At 41.1% G+C, this 22,257-nt stretch overlaps 1 protein-coding gene and 2 long non-coding RNA genes across 3 annotated transcripts; all 3 read right to left on the reverse strand.

Annotated features, from left to right (window-relative positions):
• Nucleotides 1-5,877: 5,877 nt before the first annotated feature.
• LOC115167924 (uncharacterized) lies at nt 5,878-6,837 on the reverse strand. The gene is made up of 2 exons (XR_003870598.1): nt 6,132-6,837; nt 5,878-6,053 (listed from the first exon to the last, which is right to left on the reverse strand). It is a non-coding gene; the product is annotated as an uncharacterized LOC115167924 (long non-coding RNA).
• Nucleotides 6,838-16,663: 9,826 nt separating this feature from the next.
• On the reverse strand, nt 16,664-18,270 carry LOC115167915 (uncharacterized). Its single transcript, XR_003870596.1, has 3 exons — nt 18,131-18,270; nt 17,005-17,083; nt 16,664-16,676 (listed from the first exon to the last, which is right to left on the reverse strand). It is a non-coding gene; the product is annotated as an uncharacterized LOC115167915 (long non-coding RNA).
• A 1,132-nt stretch (nt 18,271-19,402) lies between these two features.
• On the reverse strand, nt 19,403-21,620 carry LOC115167905 (solute carrier family 25 member 53). The gene is made up of 2 exons (XM_029722645.1): nt 21,481-21,620; nt 19,403-21,147 (listed from the first exon to the last, which is right to left on the reverse strand). The coding sequence occupies exon 2, from the start codon at nt 21,143-21,145 to the stop codon at nt 20,267-20,269; it is 879 nt and encodes a 292-aa protein (XP_029578505.1). The 5' UTR covers nt 21,146-21,147; nt 21,481-21,620; the 3' UTR covers nt 19,403-20,266.
• Between the last annotated feature and the right edge of the window lie 637 nt (nt 21,621-22,257).

Genomic DNA, 22,257 nt, shown 5'->3' on the forward strand with positions numbered 1-22,257 from the left:
CCCCATAAATATGGGATCATAAAATACAGAAATATCTCATTTACATAAGTATTCACACCCCTGAGTAAATACATGTTAGAATCACCTTTGGCAGTGATTACAGCTGTGAGGGTCTCTGGGTAAGTCTCTAAGAGCTTTGCACACCTGGATTGTACAATATTTGCATATTATTCTTTTAAAAAATTCTTCAAGCTCTGTCAAGTTGGTTGTCGATCATTGCTAGACAGCCATTTTCAAGTATTGCCATAGATTTTAAAGACAATTTAATTCAAAACTGTAAATAAGCCACTCGGGAACATCCAATGTCATCTTGGTAAGCAACTCCAGTGTATATTTGACCTTGTGTTTTAGGCTATGGTCCTGCTAAAAGGGGTTGTCTCCCAGTGTCTGTTGGAAAGCAGACTGAAACAGATTTTGCTCTAGAATTTTGCCTGTGCTTAACTCTTTTCCATGTCTTTTTATCCTAAACAACTCATTTGTCCCCGCCGATGACAAGCATACCCATAACATAATGTAGCCACCACCATGCTTGAAAATATGAAGAGTAGTACTCAGTGATGTGTTGTATTTGGATTTGCCCCAAACATAACGCTTTGTATTCAGGACATAAAGTTAATTTCGTTGCCATATTTTTTGCAGTTTAACTTTAGTGCCTTATTGCATGTTTTTGAATATTTGTATTCTGTACAGGCTTCCTTCTTTTTACTCTTTCAATTAGGTTAGTATTGTGGAGTAACTACAACTTTCTAGTTACTCCTCAGTTTTGTCCTGTCACAGCCATTAAACTCTGTAATTGTTTTAAAGTCACCATTGGCATCATGGTAAAATCCCTGAGCTGTTTCCTTCCTCTCAGGCAACAGTTAGGAAGGATGTCTGTATCTTTGTAGTGACTGGGTGTATTGGTACATCATCCACAGTGTAATTAATAACTTCATTATCCTCAAAGGGATAGTCCATGTGTGAATTATTTTTTGTTTACCCATCTACCAATATGCGTCCTTCTTTGTGAGGCATTGGAAAACCTCCCTTGTCTTTGTAGTTGAATTTGTGTTTGAAATTCACTGCTGGACTGAGGGACCTTATAGATAATTGTATGTGTGGGGTACAGAGATAAGGTTAAAAAAAATCATGTTAAACACTAATATTGCGCACAGAGTGAGTCCATGCAACTTATTATCTGACTTGTTGTGCAAATATTACCTCCTGAACTTATTTAGGCTTGGCATAACAAAGGTGTTGAGTACTTATTGACTCGACATTTCAGCTTTTCATTTTTAATTAATTTGTAACAATGTAATTGCACTTTGACATTATGGAGTATAGTGTGTAGGCCAGTGAAACAACATCTCAATTTAATCTATTTTAAATTCAGGCTGCAACACAACAACATGTGGATAAAGTCAAGGGGTGTGAATACTTTTTAAGGCACTGGATGTGCACTTTCACAATAGGAGAGCTCTGGAAGATTTGGCAAGTGGAGGCATGATCCATGATCAGTTGTGGAACGCAGTTGTTTTAAATCTCCTCTGCTAAATTCATAGACATGATTCCTTCCTTTCTCAACTATAAGAACAGGCAGACCTTTAGTAACACGATCTTGACTTCCCTTTTTTTGCAGTGGCATAAATTGTAAAAAGTGTTGTGTAATTGTGCAGAAGAAGACCCCAGAAAATTCAACTGAGCTAATGTATTTATAATCTCACGAGTGGCGCAGCGGTTCAGGGCACTGCATCTCAGCGCTTGAGGTGTCACTACAGACACCGTGGTTCGAATCCAGGCTGTATCACAACCGGCCGTGATTATGAGTCCCATAGGGCAGCGCACAATTTGCCCAGGATCATGTAGGCGTCATTGTAAATAACAATTTGTTCTCAACTGACTTGCCTAGTTAAATATATATATATATTTGTTTAATAACCAGGGTTGGGGAGTAACGGATTACATGTAAGGGATTAAAAAAACTGTAACTGTAATCCGTTATGTTACCAGCAAAAATGTTGTAATCAGATTAAAGATACTTTTGAAAAACTAGATGATTACTTGGAGGATTACTTTTAAATTCAGAAAGGATGTTTGCGGAAAAAAATATTTAGACACTTCTCTGTTTTCTCAATGACAGTTCAAATCAACATTGAAAAAAGGCGCAAATTTACGTTTGTTCCACCTGAGCGAGTCTGACCACGTCATAGACCACTATGATGACAAAACAAATGTGTTTTTGATGGATCGCGGGAAAAGAGCAGGAATAGGCTTTTGTAGGCTACAGTCCAAGTTATGTCTTCCAATGGTACGACTGCTGTCGGCATCCAAAGATTATCCAACTTGAATAAACGCTTGGAGGTAAGGATGACAGCAGTCCATAGTGGTGTAGTCTACGGCGATACGGATATCACTTATTATTGATATCTACAGAGCACACTGAAGTAAATCAAACTGCTGCTCTCTCATTTAGCTATTTGTGTCTTACGTATTGTGGTTGTTGTGGATGGCTGTTTACGAATAGAAATGTGTATTTGTTAACCAAAGGACTACCCAGACCCCTCCTTTACACTGCAGCTACTCTCTGTTATTATCTATGCATAGTCCCTTTAACTCTACCTACATGTACAAATTGCTATTGTCATTTTACTGCTGCTGTTTAATTATTTGTTACTTTTATTTTTTATTTTCAATTTTTTTACTTAACACTTATTTTTCTTAACTTCTTAATTAAAGCATTGTTGGTTAAGGGCTTGTAAGCATTTCACTATAAGGTCTACACCTGTTGTATTCGGCGTATGTGACAAATACAATTTGATTTGAACCCAATAATGGGTTTAATTCAAGAAGTTTAAGCTACCTATCAATCATTGTTTTTTAAACCAGTGCACAGCCAGTGGAAAATGCGCTCTTGCAACAGCTGCATAGTGCGGATCCCAGCCTATGGAATACAAGTGAGGCTTTTATTGCTCAATCTAATTCATGCTGATAAAATAATTCCATAGGCCTAATGGACACATGCTCAGACTTGCACACTTCTGATAGACTTAAAGGGGCAATCTGTAGTTGCTACATCCATTTTTGGATTTATTATATATATTAATGTAAAGATATCATTTAATTGTATTATTATATGTAGTAGAAACGATGGGTTAGAAGAAGCCTACATAACCAACCCATAAAGTAAAATTGAACATCCATATATGGCCAGCTATGTAGACTTTAACATTGATTTATTCTGAAATAGATGTCATTCAATTGGTAACATACATTTTTATCTTCTTCTAATGACTCTTAAAGGGAAAGTAATCTAAAAGTAACTGAATGTAATCAGATTACGTTACTGAGTTTAGGTAATCCAAAAGTAACGTTACTGATTACAATTTTGGACAGGTAACTAGTAACTGTAACAGCTACCTGGGGTGGCAGGTAGCCTAGCAGTTAGAGCGTTGGGCCAGTAACTGAAAGGTTGCTAGATCAAATCCCTGAGTTGACAAGTTAAAAATCTGTTGTTCTACCCCTGAACAAGGCAGTGAATCCACTATTTCTAGGCCATTATTGTAAGAATTTGTTCTTAACTGACTTGCCTAGTTAAATAAAGGTAAAGTAACCAACCCTGATCATAACTGGTACAGGACTGATTGTACATGCTATTGTTTTATGAACCTAAACCACACCTCTCTGTTGGCATGCTGGGTCCTGTTGCAGAGGCAGAGGGAGGAGTATGGATATGTCCCAAATGGCACGCTATTCCTTTTGTAGTGCACTACTTTTGACCTTGGCTCATAGTGCTAGCCTCTGGTCAAAAGGAGTGTACTATATAGGGAATAGGGTGCAATTTGGGACAGAGACTGGCACTACACCATCAAAGTGAAACACAACACAAGCAATACAGAACTTGTGGGGGAAAAAACCTTGGTAGTGCCTGCATTTCAATATCCAAGGGAAACACCCAACTAAGTGTTGTACAGCTCTGAATATGCAACAGCCCTGTGTTGTACTGCAATGCTGTTCCTATGGAAACATCTCCTGGTAACAGTTGTTTTGAAGGTGTAATAGTTGGATCATAATAAAGGGTGTTTCGTGTTTGACTCCTCAGATTTGCAAGAGTTTGTAGTTAGAGTTGGAGGCATCAGTTGGCATCCACAGCTGATTGTTGTGCAACACCAGCACCTTGCAGTAACATCCACAGCTACGGTACACTTGGTTGAGACTGATAAGAAAAATGTGTTGCAATACCTGTGTAGCACACAATGAAATGGAAATATTTTCACTTTATGGCTGACAAGAGTACTGTATCAGGGGAGAACGACAGGCCTTTCTCATTGAAGCCATGGGAGTTCAAGGCTGACTGTGGTACTGCGGGCATTGTTTACAGAAAACAGGATCCCCCATGATTATAGTGAATGGAAAAATGTCCATTTTCGTGGTCAATCTTTATGCAAATGAAATCATGTTTAGAAGACAATCATGGTCCAAATAATTGCTTCTAATACACCAGATGTGTCCTTGAACTGATTATTTAAAAATCGGACACAGAACAAGTTACACGGATAATTTAGTTACTAATGACAATCTGCAGTACCCCGGTCGGCCTTCAACTTGAGTTACTCAATGAGAAGGGGCTAGCCTGCAAAGTCACTTCCTGGAGTAGCTCAAACTGCGCATATTAGGTCTCCATGAGACGCCATCTTAACAGATTTCATTTGGCTTCAATGCGCTATTGATTCTTCACATAGGAACGAATGGTGTCACGCGATCAATGGCTTTGTCCATTCATATGTCATTCACAGTCATTGGTTGGTATGTGCCTCAGATTACACTTCAACCTGTCCTGAATTAGCTCTGCCAGTAAATAAAACTAGCTAATAATCACTCATACGTCATTTCAAAAATCTTCTTAATAGGATTGTATACTCAATATAATAAACAAAAACATCACAAGATTACACTTATCTTATTGCTTAAGTCCAAAAAAATAAGACAAGACTACAACACTCATTTTACTAAAACAAAAATATCTTCTCTCATGTTATTGTTACAGAACTTATCCAGAATGGCACTGTGTACAGGCAGAACATTGGACATAGTTAACAGTTAACTGTTGATGGTGACAGAATGGCACTGTGTACAGGCAGAACATTGGACATAGTTAACAGTTAACTGTTGATGGTGACAGAATGGCACTGTGTACAGGCAGAACATTGGACATAGTTAACAGTTAACTGTTGATGGTGACAGAATGGCACTGTGTACAGGCAGAACATTGGACATAGTTAACAGTTAACTGTTGATGGTGACAGAATGGCACTGTGTACAGGCAGAACATTGGACATAGTTAACAGTTAACTGTTGATGGTGACAGAATGGCACTGTGTACAGGCAGAACATTGGACACAGTTAACTGTTGATGGTGATAGTAATATATGTCATTGACACAAACACAACATGCTCAGCTCTTCCTTTTTTTCAACAAACACCATGTCTTATCCAGCTTGATCTTAGTTTACCCCTTTCCAACCAAGACTGCATGAAAAAGCATAATTCAAAACATTGATGGTTAAAATCGTACTGGCCTTCCCTTTACTAATCATGCACCCCTAACCCCACAGCATCACAGTCAATGCCATTGTGATTAATTAACATGGTGAAACGCAAAGAAGCAGAAGCAGAGATGATAGACATATTTCTTAAAAGGAGGAGAAGAGAGAACGACGACTGGAGGAGAGGAACCATGGCGTTTCATTTGGAGCCTCCTTCAGCTTTCTTCTCCTGCTCGATATCTGTGAGAGGAAGAGAGAGAAGTTAGTGATTAGTCTATGTCTTGAACACTGTTGTGATGGATATCTGGCATATTGAGTAACCAAACTATCAGATATTTGTTCATCACCTAATCTATTCCAAAACACTCAAAACAGGACACCACAACCAATCCAAAATGGAAGATACTGTATCCTAAAATCATCATACTGAACGTTAAAATCATGAGCTGTCACTGGGCAATAGAAGACAGGATGAATCCACTCTCAGGAGGGGCGCAGGCTGAAAGGCAGCTTGTGAGACAGATGGGTCCTCTCCTGTCATTGACTTGTTATCAGCCTGGCTAGCTCAACCTCCTGTCATTGGCTTGTTATCAGCCTGGCTAGCTCAACCTCCTGTCATTGGCTTGTTATCAGCCTGGCTAGCTCAACTTCCTGTCATTGGCTTGTTATCAGCCTGGCTAGCTCAACTTCCTGTCATTGGTCACGTGTCTTTTATCCTGTTATCAATAACCCTCTCCTTTATACAGTAAATCTTCAAAATGTGTATGACGCTTTATGGTATACCTGCTGGTAATACCGCACTGTACAGCCCTGTCTGATATTTGACAGGTATTTATGGGGATATTGTGCTTTATGAAATAAAATGGAAGACTACACAATAGAAAATGGTAACAGAGTAATTGTCATGTCATTTTAATATTACCATGTAATACTGATGTAAAAACCTGGTAAATAGATAACTGAAAATAGAAAGCCTAACCAACCCAATTCAATAGGGGTCTACATTTCTTTACTAGAGGTTCCTCCCTGCATTGCAGTATTCTCTGTCCTGGGGTGGGGGTTATTGCAGCGGATGTTTCTAGAGCGGTGAACATGCATGATGCTTACTACTGCGCTTCCAATCACATCTCCTACCACACTGCTACTGACAGAGAACAACTTGAATATCCACCCAAATCACACCTCCTACCACACTGCTACTAACAGACAATGTGTATACATTTCCACACTATAAGGTTGGGATAATACTGTGAAATTGTGAAAGTTATGATAATGCCCTTTTAGTGTTAGAGCTGTTTGAAAAGACCACCTGAAATGCCAGCCTGTTTTGGTGGGATGGAGAATTGGCCTTCCGTGGTGACATCACCATGAGGTAAATTAGTTAATAGACCAATAAGAAAGAGAGTTCCAAACCTCTCTGCCAATAACAGCTAATTTTCTGTTTTCTGCTCACCACTCAAACCACTCTCCGACAGTCCTAGCAAAATTCTTAATTTAGAAATGGCTCTTTGCTAAGAAGCAATTTTTGTTTCTTTTTGACCATTTTAATTGAAGTCAATCACAGTAAGGGACTTCATTGTTACCCAGAAATGATTTGATATTGAGATAAAAACGGCTTCATTGGACCTTTAATATCCACCCAAATAATCTCCCTCCCACTGACTTCAATGCATGATTGATGAAGTTTGAGAAGTGGGCATGCGGTATCTCAGGTCAGGATTGGATCAGATAGATAAGAGTCTACATCCCAAATGGCACCATATTCCCTATGAAGTGCTTAACCTTTGACCAGAGCCGGGCACCATGTAGGGATAAGGGTTCCATTTGGGACGCAGAGAGAGAAAGGAGGAAGCAGGGAGGGGAGGGATCAGTTCATGTTGACAAGGCTGCTGCCATGGTGACAGCTCAACTCCTCTCTTCCTGCTCCTCTCTCACGTCACTCCCTGTCTGAACTACGGCTTCAGTCTAGTCCATCCTGTCTGAACTACGGCTTCAGTCTAGTCCATCCTGTCTGAACTACGGCTTCAGTCTAGTCCATCCTGTCTGAACTACGGCTTCAGTCTAGTCCATCCTGTCGGAACTACGGCTTCAGTCTAGTCCATCCTGTCTGAACTACGGCTTCAGTCTAGTCCATCCTGTCTGAACTACGGCTTCAGTCTAGTCCATCCTGTCTGAACTACGGCTTCAGTCTAGTCCATCCTGTCTGAACTACGGCTTCAGTCTAGTCCATCCTGTCTGAACTACGGCTTCAGTCTAGTCCATCCTGTCTGAACTACGGCTTCAGTCTAGTCCATCCTGTCTGAACTACGGCTTCAGTCTAGTCCATCCTGTCTGAACTAAGGCCTCTCTAGATCTGCACTAAACCCCTCACTAGTACACTCCCTGTCTGCACTAAACCCCTCACTAGTACACTCCCTGTCTGCACTAAACTCCTCTTCAGTACACTCCCTGTCTGCACTAAACTCCTCTTCAGTACACTCCCTGTCTGCACTAAACTCCTCTTCAGTACACTCCCTGTCTGCACTAAACTCCTCTTCAGTACACTCCGTCTGCACTACAAATCTCCCTCTACACACCCTCTCAGACTGCACTTAACCCTCTTTAGTCCACACCCTTTCTGCACCAAAAGGCAGCCTCCCCCCCCCCCCCCTAACTGCACCGCCTCTCCATTGCAGCTGGACTGCAAAGCTCAATGCCCAGCTCAAAAAGCCCAGTTCTATATGACTACTATAATGTTATCAATACCAGGTCTATATGACTACTATAATGTTATCAATACCAGGTCTATATGACTACTATAATGTTATCAATACCAGGTCTATATGACTACTATAATGTTATCAATACCAGGTCTATATGACTACTATAATGTTATCAATACCAGGTCTATATGACTACTATAATGTTATCAATACCAGTTCTATATGACTACTATAATGTTATCAATACCAGGTCTATATGACTACTATAATGTTATCAATACCAGGTCTATATGACTACTATAATGTTATCAATAACAGTTCTATATGACTACTATAATGTTATCAATACCAGGTCTATATAACTACTATAATGTTATCAATAACAGTTCTATATGACTACTATAATGTTATCAATACCAGGTCTATATGACTACTATAATGTTATCAATACCAGGTCTATATGACTACTATAATGTTATCAATACCAGGTCTATATGACTACTATAATGTTATCAATACCAGGTCTATATGACTACTATAATGTTATCAATACCAGGTCTATATGACTACTATAATGTTATCAATACCAGGTCTATATGACTACTATAATGTTATCAATACCAGGTCTATATGACTACTATAATGTTATCAATACCAGGTCTATATGACTACTATAATGTTATCAATACCAGGTCTATATGACTACTATAATGTTATCAATACCAGGTCTATATGACTACTATAATGTTATCAATACCAGGTCTATATGACTACTATAATGTTATCAATACCAGGTCTATATGACTACTATAATGTTATCAATACCAGGTCTATATGACTACTCAGCATAATGTTATCAATACCAGGTCTATATGACTACTCAGCATAATGTTATCAATACCAGTTCTATATGACTACTATAATGTTATCAATACCAGTTCTATATGACTACTCAGCATAATGTTATCAATACCAGTTCTATATGACTACTATAATGTTATCAATACCAGGTCTATATGACTACTATAATGTTATCAATACCAGGTCTATATGACTACTATAATGTTATCAATACCAGGTCTATATTACTACTATAATGTTATCAATACCAGGTCTATATGACTACTATAATGTTATCAATACCAGTTCTATATGACTACTATAATGTTATCAGTACCAGTTCTATATGACTACTATAATGTTATCAATACCAGTTCTATATGACTACTATAATGTTATCAATACCAGTTCTATATGACTACTCAGCATAATGTTATCAATACCAGTTCTATATGACTACTCAGCATAATGTTATCAATACCAGGTCTATATGACTACTATAATGTTATCAATACCAGGTCTATATGACTACTATAATGTTATCAATACCAGTTCTATATGACGACTATAATGTTATCAATACCAGGTCTATATAACTACTATAATGTTATCAATAACAGTTCTATATGACTACTATAATGTTATCAATACCAGGTCTATATGACTACTATAATGTTATCAATACCAGGTCTATATGACTACTATAATGTTATCAATACCAGGTCTATATGACTACTATAATGTTATCAATACCAGTTCTATATGACGACTATAATGTTATCAATACCAGGTCTATATAACTACTATAATGTTATCAATACCAGTTCTATATGACTACTATAATGTTATCAATACCAGGTCTATATGACTACTATAATGTTATCAATACCAGTTCTATATGACTACTATAATGTTATCAATACCAGTTCTATATGACTACTCAGCATAATGTTATCAATACCAGTTCTATATGACTACTATAATGTTATCAATACCAGGTCTATATGACTACTATAATGTTATCAATACCAGGTCTATATGACTACTATAATGTTATCAATACCAGGTCTATATTACTACTATAATGTTATCAATACCAGTTCTATATGACTACTATAATGTTATCAATACCAGGTCTATATGACTACTATAATGTTATCAATACCAGGTCTATATGACTACTATAATGTTATCAATACCAGTTCTATATGACTACTATAATGTTATCAGTACCAGTTCTATATGACTACTATAATGTTATCAATACCAGTTCTATATGACTACTATAATGTTATCAATACCAGTTCTATATGACTACTCAGCATAATGTTATCAATACCAGTTCTATATGACTACTCAGCATAATGTTATCAATACCAGGTCTATATGACTACTATAATGTTATCAATACCAGGTCTATATGACTACTATAATGTTATCAATACCAGTTCTATATGACGACTATAATGTTATCAATACCAGGTCTATATAACTACTATAATGTTATCAATAACAGTTCTATATGACTACTATAATGTTATCAATACCAGGTCTATATGACTACTATAATGTTATCAATACCAGGTCTATATGACTACTATAATGTTATCAATACCAGGTCTATATGACTACTATAATGTTATCAATACCAGTTCTATATGACGACTATAATGTTATCAATACCAGGTCTATATAACTACTATAATGTTATCAATACCAGTTCTATATGACTACTATAATGTTATCAATACCAGGTCTATATGACTACTATAATGTTATCAATACCAGGTCTATATGACTACTATAATGTTATCAATACCAGTTCTATATGACTACTATAATGTTATCAATACCAGGTCTATATGACTACTATAATGTTATCAATACCAGGTCTATATGACTACTATAATGTTATCAATACCAGGTCTATATGACTACTATAATGTTATCAATACCAGGTCTATATGACTACTATAATGTTATCAGTACCAGTTCTATATGACTACTATAATGTTATCAATACCAGGTCTATATGACTACTATAATGTTATCAATACCAGGTCTATATGACTACTATAATGTTATCAATACCAGGTCTATATGACTACTATAATGTTATCAATACCAGGTCTATATGACTACTATAATGTTATCAATACCAGGTCTATATTACTACTATAATGTTATCAATACCAGTTCTATATGATTACTATAATGTTATCAGTACCAGTTCTATATGACTACTCAGCATAATGTTATCAATACCACAGTAATAGGTGAGGGTCGCAAGGCCACGGCACCACTAAAAGATCAGCACGGTTCTGCAAAGCGGCTGGATAGCAGTAAGACAAGTGTGTACTTGATAACTGGAATGCATTGGGCGTACCTGTACAAATGGGACAATGCTGTACTGTTCCTGGATGTGAAGATTTAACCTCTACTTTAAATATAGTCACATGAAGAGCAACTACACACTACTAACACTACAGTAGAAGGGCACTAACACTACAGTAGAAGGGCACTAACACTACAGTAGAAGGGCACTAACACTACAGTAGAAGGGCACTAACACTACAGTAGAAGGGCACTAACACTACAGTAGAAGGGCACTAACACACTACTAACACTACAGTAGAAGGGCACTAACACACTACTAACACTACAGTAGAAGGGCACTAACACTACAGTAGAAGGGCACTAACACTACAGTAGAAGGGCACTAACACACTACTAACACTACAGTAGAAGGACACTAACACTACAGTAGAAGGGCACTAACACTACAGTAGAAGGGCACTAACACACTACTAACACTACAGTAGAATGACACTAACACTACAGTAGAAGGACACTAACACACTACTAACACTACAGTAGAAGGACACTAACACTACAGTAGAAGGGCACTAACACACTACTAACACTACAGTAGAATGACACTAACACTACAGTAGAAGGACACTAACACACTACTAACACTACAGTAGAAGGACACTAACACACTACTAACACTACAGTAGAAGGACACTAACACACTACTAACACTACAGTAGAAGGACACTAACACTACAGTAGAAGGACACTAACACTACAGTAGAAGGGCACTAACACACTACTAACACTACAGTAGAACGACACTAACACTACAGTAGAAGGACACTAACACTACAGTAGAAGGACACTAACACACTACTAACACTACAGTAGAAGGACACTAACACACTACTAACACTACAGTAGAAGGACACTAACACACTACTAACACTACAGTAGAAGGACACTAACACTACAGTAGAAGGACACTAACACACTACTAACACTACAGTAGAAGGACACTAACACACTACTAACACTGCAGTAGAAGGACACTAACACACTACTAACACTACAGTAGAAGGACACTAACACTACAGTAGAAGGGCACTAACACACTACTAACACTACAGTAGAAGGGCACTAACACTACAGTAGAAGGACACTAACACTACAGTAGAAGGACACTAACACACTACTAACACTACAGCAGAAAGGCACACCTTTGAGTATTTTATGAATTCCTGGCCAGCCAAAGGCATTAGGTTGAACAAGGACAAAGACCTCTTATTGTTACCCTCAGGTGTGTACCAGGCTCTCGGTTAATCAGTAACAGCCCTATGTCATACTAGTGTAGTGTTGCCGTCTTTTCTCTGTACAAAACAGTGGGAGGCACTTAGCTACTGCAAACAGAGAGGGAGACAGGTACAGGGTAGTACTGCAAACAGAGAGGGAGACAGGTACAGGGTAGTTACTGCAAACAGAGAGGGAGACAGGTACAGGGTAGTTACTGCAAACAGAGAGGGAGACAGGTACAGGGTAGATACTGTAAACAGAGAGGGAGACAGGTACAGGGTAGTTACTGCAAACAGAGAGGGAGACAGGTACAGGGTAGTTACTGCAAACAGAGAGGGAGACAGGTACAGGGTAGTTACTGCAAACAGAGAGGGAGACATGTACAGGGTAGTTACTGCAAACAGAGAGGGAGACAGGTACAGGGTAGATACTGTAAACAGAGAGGGAGACAGGTACAGGGTAGTTACTGCAAACAGAGAGGGAGACAGGTACAGGGTAGCTACTGCAAACCGAGAGGGAGACAGGTACAGGGTAGGTGCTGTAAACACAGAGGGAGACAGGTACAGGGTAGTTACTGCAAACAGAGAGGGAGACAGGTACAGGGTAGTTACTGCAAACAGAGAGGGAGACAGGTACAGGGTAGTTACTGCAAACAGAGAGGGAGACAGGTACAGGGTAGATACTGTAAACAGAGAGGGAGACAGGTACAGGGTAGTCACTGCAAACAGAGAGGGAGACAGGTATAGGGTAGATACTGTAAACAGAGAGGGAGACAGGTACAGGGTAGATACTGTAAACAGAGAGGGAGACAGGTACAGGGTAGATACTGCAAACAGAGAGGGAGACAGGTACAGGGTAGATACTGTAAACAGAGAGGGAGACAGGTACAGGGTAGTCACTGCAAACAGAGAGGGAGACAGGTACAGGGTAGCTACTGTAAACAGAGAGGGAGACAGGTACAGGGTAGCTACTGTAAACAGAGTGGGAGACAGGTACAGGGTAGCTACTGTAAACAGAGATGGAGACAGGTACAATGCATGCAAATAATGCATGCAGAGCAGAATTAGGACGATACCCGCTAATGATCAAAATCCAGAAAGGAGCCGTTAAATTCTACAACCACCTAAAAGGAAGCGATTCCCAAACCTTCCATAACAAAGCCATCACCTACAGAGAGATGAACCTGGAGAAGAGTCCCCTAAACAAGCTGATCCCGGGGCTCTGTTCACAAACACACCCCACAGAGCCGCAGGACAGCAACACAATTAGACCCAACCAAATCATGAGAAAACAAAAAGATAATTACTTGACACATTGGAAAGAATTAACAAAAAAACAGAGCAAACTAGAATGTTATTTGTCCCTAAACAGAGAGTACACCGTGGCAGAATACCTGACCACTGTGAATGACCCAAAATAAAGGAAAGCTTTGACTACTTACAGACTCAGTGAGCATAGCCTTGCTATTGAGAAAGGCCGCCATAGGCAGACATGGCTCTCAACAGAAGACAGGCTATGTGCACACTGCCCACAAAATGAGGTGGAAACTGAGCTGCACTTCCTAACCTCCTGCCAAATGTATGACTATATTAGAGACACATATTTCCCTCAGATTACACAAATCCACAAAGAATTCAAAAACAACCTTGATTTTGATAAACTCCCATATCTACTTGGTGAAATACCACAGTGTGCCATCACAGCAGCAAGATGTGTGACCTGTTGCCACAAGGGCAACCAGTGAAGAACAAACACCATTGTAAATACAACCCATATTTATGTGTATTTTCCCTTTTGTACTTTAACTATTTGCACATCGTTACAACACTGTATATATACATAATATGACATTTGTAATGTCTTTATTATTTTGGAACTTCTGTGAGTGTAATGTTTACTGTTCATTTTTATTGCTTATTTCACATTTGTTTATTTATTAACATTGCTTTGACAATGTTAACATATGTTTCCCATGCCAATAAAGCCCTTAAATGTAAATGTAATTTAATTGACAGGGAGAGGGAGACAGGTACAGAGAGAGGGAGACAGGTACAGAGAGAGGGAGACAGGTATAGAGAGAGGGAGACAGGTACAGAGAGAGGGAGACAGGTATAGAGAGAGGGAGACAGGTACAGAGAGAGGGAGACAGGTATAGAGAGAGGGAGACAGGTACAGAGAGAGGGAGACAGGTACAGAGAGAGGGAGACAGGTATAGAGAGAGGGAGACAGGTACAGAGAGAGGGAGACAGGTACAGAGAGAGGGAGACAGGTATAGAGAGAGGGAGACAGGTACAGAGAGAGGGAGACAGGTACAGAGAGAGGGAGACAGGTACAGAGAGAGGGAGACAGGTATAGAGAGAGGGAGACAGGTATAGAGAGAGGGAGACAGGTACAGGGAGAGGGAGAGGGAGACAGGTACAGAGAGAGGGAGACAGGTATAGAGAGAGGGAGACAGGTATAGAGAGAGGGAGGACAGGTACAGGGAGAGGGAGACAGGTACAGAGAGAGGGAGACAGGTATAGAGAGAGGGAGACAGGTACAGGGAGAGGGAGACAGGTACAGAGAGAGGGAGACAGGTATAGAGAGAGGGAGACAGGTACAGAGAGAGGGGAGACAGGTACAGAGAGAGGGAGACAGGTATAGAGAGAGGGAGACAGGTACAGAGAGAGGGAGACAGGTACAGAGAGAGGGAGACAGGTACAGAGAGAGGGAGACAGGTACAGAGAGAGGGAGACAGGTATAGAGAGAGGGAGACAGGTACAGAGAGAGGGAGACAGGTATAGAGAGAGGGAGACAGGTACAGAGAGAGGGAGACAGGTATAGAGAGAGGGAGACAGGTACAGAGAGAGGGAGACAGGTACAGAGAGAGGGAGACAGGTATAGAGAGAGGGAGACAGGTACTGAGAGAGGGAGACAGGTACAGAGAGAGGGAGACAGGTATAGAGAGAGGGAGACAGGTACAGAGAGAGGGAGACAGGTACAGAGAGAGGGAGACAGGTACAGAGAGAGGGAGACAGGTATAGAGAGAGGGAGACAGGTACAGAGAGAGGGAGACAGGTACAGAGAGAGGGAGACAGGTACAGAGAGAGGGAGACAGGTATAGAGAGAGGGAGACAGGTATAGAGAGAGGGAGACAGGTACAGGGAGAGGGAGAGGGAGACAGGTACAGAGAGAGGGAGACAGGTATAGAGAGAGGGAGACAGGTATAGAGAGAGGGAGACAGGTACAGGGAGAGGGAGACAGGTACAGAGAGAGGGAGACAGGTATAGAGAGAGGGAGACAGGTACAGGGAGAGGGAGACAGGTACAGAGAGAGGGAGACAGGTATAGAGAGAGGGAGACAGGTACAGAGAGAGGGAGACAGGTACAGAGAGAGGGAGACAGGTATAGAGAGAGGGAGACAGGTATAGAGAGAGGGAGACAGGTACAGGGAGAGGGAGACAGGTACAGAGAGAGGGAGACAGGTATAGAGAGAGGGAGACAGGTATAGAGAGAGGGAGACAGGTACAGGGAGAGGGAGACAGGTACAGAGAGAGGGAGACAGGTATAGAGAGAGGGAGACAGGTACAGAGAGAGGGAGACAGGTATAGAGAGAGGGAGACAGGTACAGAGAGAGGGAGACAGGTACAGAGAGAGGGAGACAGGTATAGAGAGAGGGAGACAGGTACAGAGAGAGGGAGACAGGTACAGAGAGAGGGAGACAGGTACAGAGAGAGGGAGACAGGTATAGAGGGAGACAGGTACAGAGAGAGGGAGACAGGTACAGAGAGAGGGAGACAGGTACAGAGAGAGGGAGACAGGTATAGGGTGGGACAGGAGTAAGAGCAATAAGGGTAGGACAGGGTAGGAGACAGAAAGGAGATAGGATAGGAGGGTAGGAGAAACATACCCTCCTTGGTTGGCAGGGTGTTCTTCTCAGCTGTATTGGTCTTCTTTAGACACTTCTTGTCAAAGGACTCCACTCCCTGCTTCACTGGGTTGTTGTCGCCCATCTTAGATGATGTCTGAGGGAGAAAGAGTTAGAATGTAAATGTCGAGAGAGAGAAAGAGAGAAAGAAAGAGAGCCCTTAGACAAATATGTTATCTAGAATACAGGTGTGTGCATGCAGGTGAAGTCCAGCCGCACCCACTTTACCTCACTCACGCCCGCACGCACGCACGCACACACACGTATAATCCATATGGACTACTCTAGCTAGTTACGTAATTCAGTTACTTGAATCAACACACACCACTCCCATGACTTTACCATTTACCATCTAACAAAGGAGAACAAATAGTCAGGTGAGAGAGAGAGCTTGTCTTATGGTGTTATGTTTCACTGAGAGTTACCCAAGCACTCAGGTTTGCTGCAATGCACTGGTTCTGGTATACAGGAACGTGTAGTTGGACGTTCTGGTTCCGAGAGAGGCTGCAGAAAGAGCATATTGGGATGGAAACATTGAATTCTCTAAATCTATGAAAGGATGTTAATGAATGAACCTACATGCATTAGGATGTTAAGGTGCTACTTACTAGTCTATTAGATCTGTGTTGACCTCTAGCCTACTCATTTAAACACAAATGCAATTCTTAGCATACTATTAGAAAGTCTACATTGCAGTGTGATTTCACATGCAAGGGCCAATGGCTTAATCATGTGCCACCTCCACCTTATCTAGGCGCCCGCGTGCGCAATAACTGGGTGTGATGGGTTCGATTTTGTTTCACCAGACCAATTTATACAAAACGCACAGATTAATTGATAGGTGTCAACGCCATCTTCAGTAAAAATAACATAATTTGACGGATGTGTCATGTTAAGGCATGTTGAGCTCACTGGTAGAACATGTTTTATCATAAAACCGCACCCCGATGAACCGCCAATCTATATGCAGACTGTAGGCTAGAACCATGGCGTTGCGCCGTCAGCATCACATGCATTGATTGGACTTTAGGTAACAGTGCGACAACTTCATTTAAAAAAAAATATATTCGGCACGTCATCACACCAAGGCCTGTAACTATTTTATATAGCCATGATGATGACAATTAGTCTAACCTAACCATACAATATTTAAACACAGACACGTTTAATAGCCTAGTTGGAATGATGTGTAGGGGGTGCAGGCGCATTAAATGCATGCGGTGCAGAGCTGTCAACACAGCAACAAAATAAATCCTTAAATATCCTAACACTAAATCATATAGCCTAATAATAACCAATAGTCTATAGACTACTCTTTACTGACAATGAAAATACAACCTGCCGACAGTCCCTTCCTTCTGTCTAAAAAAATACATTTTAAAAACGTCTGAAAAAATGCTTACAATTGCATAATAACACCACCGCCCACCAGAATAACGTTATTAGACTATCATGGCAACATGGGGTTTCATGCATAAACTAACGAACAGACAGAGGGAGATAACAAGATGGCCTTTGAATCATTTCTATACTAAAGCTACCAATATTTACCTGGTACGGGGATGTGCGGTGAGAATGTCCGTTACAGGTACAACGTCTGGGTGAAGGCTTAAATAGGGAAAGCACGCCCTTTCTCACACCAACATGGACACCAATCTGAGCTACGGCATTGGCCCAATCCATCCAGAAGAGGGATACTATTGGCCAGGCTAAATCTATGAGTTGAGATGTTCAGGGGGGACAATCTTGTGCAGGGTTCGTTTGATAAATCAGAAAGTGATACCACAGCGCCACCTTGTGGATATATACATTATAGCCTACAGGGCAATGCAAGAACCATCTTCGTCACAGGAAGAGAATTCCCTCAGCATGAAGTTCAGTATAAAATGCATACACATATTCAGAATAACTTGCAAGATGAAACTCAAGTGTGGTTTGATAAAACGTGTATTAATGCTCAGGCATATATACTGAACAAAAATATAAAACGCAACATGTGTTGGTTCCATGTTTCAAGAGCTGAAATAAAAGATCCCAGAAATGTTCCATAAGCACAAAAAGCTTATTTCTCTCAAATTTTGTGCACAAATTTGTTAAGATCCCTGTTAGTGAGCATTTCTCCTTTGCCAAGATGATCCATCCACCTGACAGGTGTGGCATATCAAGAAGCTGATTAAACAGCATGATCATTACACAGGTGCACCTTGTGCTGAAGAAAATGAAAGATTGCTCTAAAATGTGCAGTTTTGTCTCGAGTTGAGGGAGCGTGTAATTTGCATGCTTACTGCAGGAATGTCCACCAGAACTGTTTCCAGAGAATTTAATGTTAATTGCTCTACCATAAGCCACCTCCAACATCGTTTTAGAGAATTTGGCAGTACGTCTACCGGCCTCACAACCGCAGACAGGAGTATTTATGTCTGTAATAAAGCCCTTTTGTGGAGGAAAATTCCTTATGACTGGCTGGGCCTGGCTCCCCAGTGGGTGGACCTATGCCCTCCATGGCTGCATCCCTGCCCAGTCATGTGAAATTAGGGCCTCATTTATTTATTTCTATTGACTGATTTCTTTATATGAACTGTAACTCGGTAAAATCGTTGAAATTGTTGCATGTTGCGTTTCTGTTTTTGTTCAGTACATTTCATAATGCAGCTTTATGGATCAACATTGTATGGTAATACAGTCTGGTATATGGTATCTGAGGTCAAAACATTATCATTCAAGTATTCCTCTCAGAGTAAAATAGAATAGATACACTTATAGTCCATTTTGTGAGAAACGGAAGTTGGTAATGGTATAACACAATAGAAGGGTAGGCCTATACTGAGTGATACATATCTTATTTGATTCACATGCAGTTGTTCATTGAAATATTAAAATCCATGTTGACGAACCTTGACAGAGCACCTTGAACATAAATGGATCTCCTCGGCTTTGATACATTCAGGACTTAAAAAAATAGGAAACAGTGAGGCACCTGAGAGAAATAGAACCATTAAACGTCATTGCACAGTAATCTTTGGGTCATAACAACCTGATACCAGAGAGTTTTGATGACTGAGGCCATACAAATGTAATTAAATGTTTAACGGTCCTCAAAAACAAAATAGAAATCTGTCAAGTTAAAAGTTTTGCATGGCCTGACTAATAAAGTGGTGCCCAACTGCAGGTGCTGGACCATCCTTGAGAACATGCTGCATTCCTGAACAGAACAGATCCATAAGACATCAGCGGTCATCACCAAGGGTACCGTTTCAATAGTCAAAAGTGGTCTCCTCTCCTGCTCTTCTCTCCTTCACCTCTCCTTTGCTCCTTTGATCTTGACTTATCTGCTCATAATTTCTAGCGGATGTGCGCAATATGGTGCATACCACACACACCCACCACTCAGGTTTCACACCAGGCAGATGAAGGAAAAGAGAGAGAGAGACCGAGAGAGAGAAATAGAGAGAGAAAGAGAAAAAGCAAGAGTGAGAAAGAAAGAGAAAGAGAGCGAGAAAGAGACGAGAAAGGAAACCACTTCAGACTATTGACATACATACACCCTATGCAGTTCTTCCTGTGTGCTTCCCAAATTGCACCCTATTCCCTTTTCACCAAGGCCCTAAAAGTAGTGCACTGCAAAGGGAATATGGTGCAATTTGTGATGCAGACCTTGTCTGGAATGGAGCAATGAGGTGTTGTGTTTCAGTGTGCGGAGTGTCGGTCGTAGAGGGCTGTAGTGATTCCCCAGCTGATACAGCTCCTGAGGATAACCAGGAAACCTCCGCGGTACAGCAGGGGGACGCTCCTCTTCAGCTGACCTTCCCACAGTGCCTTCCAGCTCCCCCTCACCCCCGCTGCCTCACCCATCACCCCAGCCTGCATGTTGACCACCAGCACAGACAGAGGATACAGGGGCAGGTTGATCGCCATGGAGCTGATTACCATTCCTGACAGGAAGGATGAGGCCATAGGAGGAAGCCCCTTCTCCCTCAGAGCAGCACTGACGGGGTCCTTCAGACCGAAGTAGATGCAGCTTCCCAGGGAGTTACGGGCCAGTATGGGGATGAAGGCTCTGTAGTACCCCGACCCCAGCCTCTCTGCCCTCAGCCGGGCCAGCACACTCCTCAGGGTGGGCAGGCTGCGGTCGTTGCCCCCGTTCTGCAACACATTCTGCACACGCTCAAATGGCGTGAACACCAAGGCCTCCACCATGCCTGTGCCGAGCCCGGCCACAGCTGGTAACGCGGAGAGAGGGATGACACCGCAGGGGTTGGTGATGGAGAGACAGTGGAGGAAAGTGTCATGTATCCCGAAAAGTAGCGTCCCGTTCAGGGTTTTCATCAGTAGAGGGGGCACCACCCCCCTGTAGAGCTTCAGGAAACCCTCCTTCCTGAGTTGGCCTATCGCCTGGCTGACTACGGTGCTGTGAAGCTGCTGGCGGAACACGATCTTGTAGATGGGGAAGGTGGTGAGAGTGGACACCAGGCTGGAAGTCCCACCATGCAGGAAGCTGGGGAGACAAACCATAGTGTTCGTCCTGAGGACGTGGTCTTCATGGTTATGTCCGGGACCCCGCCCCATCACTGAGAGAACAAGATGCACCATATTGAAGAGAGGGTCGACACAGACAGACAGATGCAGACTAGTTAAATGGACAATACAATCATACAAATATAGCCTATAATAATACTCAATTTAATCTATGAATAACAAACCCATGAATAACACTGCAATATTCAACAATCCCTTTAGAATAATAGCTTGTGGAAAAAAACAACTGTCCACCATCCAAAATGTATCAACTACCTTTAAACTTGCTCATCAGCTATATGCCCTAATGAATCACTTCTACGATAAATTTACACCTAAGAAAACATTTATTGAGCAACAGTTTCAAGACATTTTAGCCTACTTACCAGAACACCTAAAACGACTGTTTAGCTCACAGGTGATTGTCTTGTTTTATATCTAGCCTAGTCGGAACCAATCAATCTGCAGAATGCAAATCCATCGCAAGCATTTACAAGAAACCCCGTTTAACAGCGCACGAGCGAAATGAAACCACCCCTTGCCAACATCACGCCCTTATGTGTATTCATTGAGACAAAATTAAACTCATCGTATTTCCCTAAATGACCACGCTTCTTTTCAACTGGCAGGCAAAACGACTAAGGCCAAAATAACGATTGGGAAAATCTAAACTAAATAAATGTGTGTTGTATTGGGTTAACAATAATTCATTACAACACCGACAATGTTGTCATGTCGGGGTAGAGGATCCCGCCCTCTTAGAATTACCATTGGATGGATTTCTACGACTGGTGTCCGTCGATTGGACAGCATCACTTATCAATAATGTCGTGCAGGGAGCGTTTATCACAGAAGACGGGATTGTTGGGTGATCGCTTAAATAGGTATAAGGCCAAGTGAAGCGATGTACTTTAAAAAAGTGGCAATATTTCAACAATAAAGTGGCAATATTTCGACAATAAAGTCAAAATTACATTTCGTGAATAAAGTGGCATATTTCGAGAATATACTCGAAATGTACTTTTGAGAATCAAGTCAAAATGTTGAGAATAAAGCCGCAGTTATAGCTCAAGATTAAAGCAGGGGATTTGTTTAACTGCGTGTCTCTCTGGCTCCCTGTTGCTGTGGGCGCCACCGTTGAAATGCCTGCAGTTTTAGAATTT

The sequence above is a fragment of the Salmo trutta genome, chromosome 3, assembly GCF_901001165.1.
Source record: "Salmo trutta chromosome 3, fSalTru1.1, whole genome shotgun sequence".
NCBI lineage: Eukaryota > Metazoa > Chordata > Actinopteri > Salmoniformes > Salmonidae > Salmo > Salmo trutta.